The sequence below is a fragment of the Lipotes vexillifer genome, unplaced genomic scaffold, assembly GCF_000442215.2.
Source record: "Lipotes vexillifer unplaced genomic scaffold, Lipotes_vexillifer_v1.1 scaffold1587, whole genome shotgun sequence".
Taxonomy (NCBI): domain Eukaryota; kingdom Metazoa; phylum Chordata; class Mammalia; order Artiodactyla; family Lipotidae; genus Lipotes; species Lipotes vexillifer.
In genome coordinates, this window is record NW_006790570.1 from 768,187 (window position 1) to 770,463 (window position 2,277).

At 52.7% G+C, this 2,277-nt stretch overlaps 1 protein-coding gene across 1 annotated transcript in view; it reads right to left on the bottom strand.

Moving 5' to 3' along the window:
- ARID2 (AT-rich interaction domain 2) overlaps positions 1-2,100 on the bottom strand; it is a 171,469-nt gene extending 169,369 nt beyond the window's left edge. The window contains exons 1-3 of the mRNA XM_007463831.1: positions 2,009-2,100; positions 1,801-1,894; positions 631-728 (exon numbers count right to left, since the gene is read on the bottom strand). Coding sequence (XP_007463893.1) covers positions 631-728; positions 1,801-1,894; positions 2,009-2,100 — 284 coding nt within the window. The remainder of the gene's footprint in view (positions 1-630; positions 729-1,800; positions 1,895-2,008) is intronic.
- Between the last annotated feature and the right edge of the window lie 177 nt (positions 2,101-2,277).

Consider the following 2,277-nt stretch of genomic DNA (forward strand, 5'->3'; position numbering starts at 1 on the left):
TTGGTAAACATTGTTTTCCATGAATATAAAATGCAAACAATACAAAAATAGATAATTATATATATATATATATATATATATATATATATATTAAAAACAATCCTGGTCACTTAAGGCACCAACATGCTATGCTATGCAGAAATATTCTACTGAAAAACTACTCAGTGACACGGTTCCACACAGAGGTTTCATTTTTTAAAAAAATCTTAAAGTCAGAATTTTAAAAGCCAAAGGAGTTTCCAAAACAAAGAAAAAAATTTCCCAAGGGATACAAAGTTTCATTAACTATCTTAACTCTTACTAAGCATCACCCTTCTGCCCCTCTGTGGATATCAAACAATCAATAACAATGTCACCAAAGAATGTTTACCAAGATGGGGGTGGAGTGTCACCTGTAATGATTCTGTATGAAAAATGTAAACAATCCTAAAATAGGTGAGGAAAACTTTCACCTTATTATAATCTCACTTTATGGATAATGTTTCTCAGACTGAAATTAACAGAAGTTTAGACTGTTTGGTGTGGAAGGTTTGTTTCTTGTTTGGGGATTTTTTTTTTCTTTTTGCTAAAACAAATCTCCCCATAAGTCCCTTATTCCCAAACACTGTTGGAAGAGTCACTACTACTCACCGCAAGTAATACTGTTTTAAAGCAAAGGCAGCGTTAGAACAACTTCTGGGAAAGTTGAACTCTTCAACAATTTCTCCCCACTGATTCTTCTCAGAAACCTGTTAAAAACACAGCCACACTTGTCTGAACGTGCACAATTCAAGAAAACTCTAACCTAACTCTGAAATAAATACCCATTCTACAGAGATCTGCAGATACCTCAGGCATCAGTGGGTGATTCGGCTCGATCCGTAAGAGTAACTAAGCAAGGGCTGCTTGAATCACCGTGTTTTCACCTGAGAGCCCAGTATTTAAGAGCACTTGTTTTGTTTGGGGGGCGGGGGGGGGGTTGGGGGGTTTGTTTTGTTTTTGAAGCCCGGACAATAACCAATCGCAAGTCCCTCTGTCGCCCCCTTTTAAATCTCAACGCGGTCCGTTTACACTAAAAAAAAAAAAAAAAAAGTTCAAAAGGATCAATACTGTTCCGGAGAGCGACGTCCGCAGGTTCTGGGGGGGCCGGGGCCGGGGCCGATTCCGATCCCTCTCCCAGATCTATCCATCTCCATAGGCCCTTCTTTGAGGCCTACAGCTTCTGCCTAGCCTTGAAGCCTAAGATGGCTATTTGGATACAGGTCCTGGTTTCTTTTGTTAGCTGTATAAACCGAGAGCGAAGGGGCCGAGGCTGTGCCCCCGGCTGCCGGGATCATTTCGCAGCCGATTATCGATGTTAAACCTGCCCGCGCTAATTTTGAGTTGCACGAAAACTGCTCTCAGAGTCTGTGTGTCTCTGTGTCTCCGCCTGTGCTAGAGCGGCAGCGGCGGCAGAGCTGACTCGCGAGCGAGCGGGCGGGCGCGGGCGCGGGGCGGGCGCGGGGCTCGGGCGGGCGCCCCGCACGCCCGCACTCCCCGCCGTGGCGCTCAGACCCCGCCGGGCCGGCCGGGCACCGGGCAGGGCGCGAGCCGGCGCCGGGCCGCCCGCCCGCCGAGCCCCGCGCCCGCCGCGCGCACGCGAGCCACCAGGCCAAAAACAGCCCCGCCGCCGTCCGCCTCCGTGCCACCGGCTGGGAGCGAAAAGAACGCCTCTGGCCCCCGCGGGCCACCCCCCCGGCCCCGAGCGCCCACTCCGGGGTCAAAGGAGACTTTTTGGAGGAGACCAGTGAGAGGGAAATACAAATTAAAACTTCCACTCACCTTCGCGAATCCGCCTAAAGTAGTGACTCTGGTGTAGAGACCGTGAAGATCCAGCTCCTTCCCACCCACCGCAGGGATTTTTTTAAAAGGCGACCTGCGGGAGAGAGAAAGCCCCGCACTTGTCAGCCGGGACCCCGCGGCGGCCCGGGCGGGAGAGCCCCGTTCGCCCCGGCTCGCCCCGGCGCTGCCCCCCCGGTTCTGCTCTTACCCTCTGCTGTGGTGGAACTGCCGCAGCTCGTCCAGGAAAGCGAGTCCCTTTCTCCGCTCGTCCGGAGGCGCCTTCCCCGTCGAGTTTGCCATTATTTTTTCGAAGGAGGTTTTAAAAAAACCCAGATCGGTGTTTTAAAAGCGCCCCCCGCTCCCTGCGCTTCCTACCAGAGCCCGGAGCCCATTCCTCGGCCGGCGGCGGCGGGGCTCAGTCATGGGCCGGCGGTGGCGGCGGCGGCGGCGGCGGCGGCGGCGGCGGCGGCGGCGGCG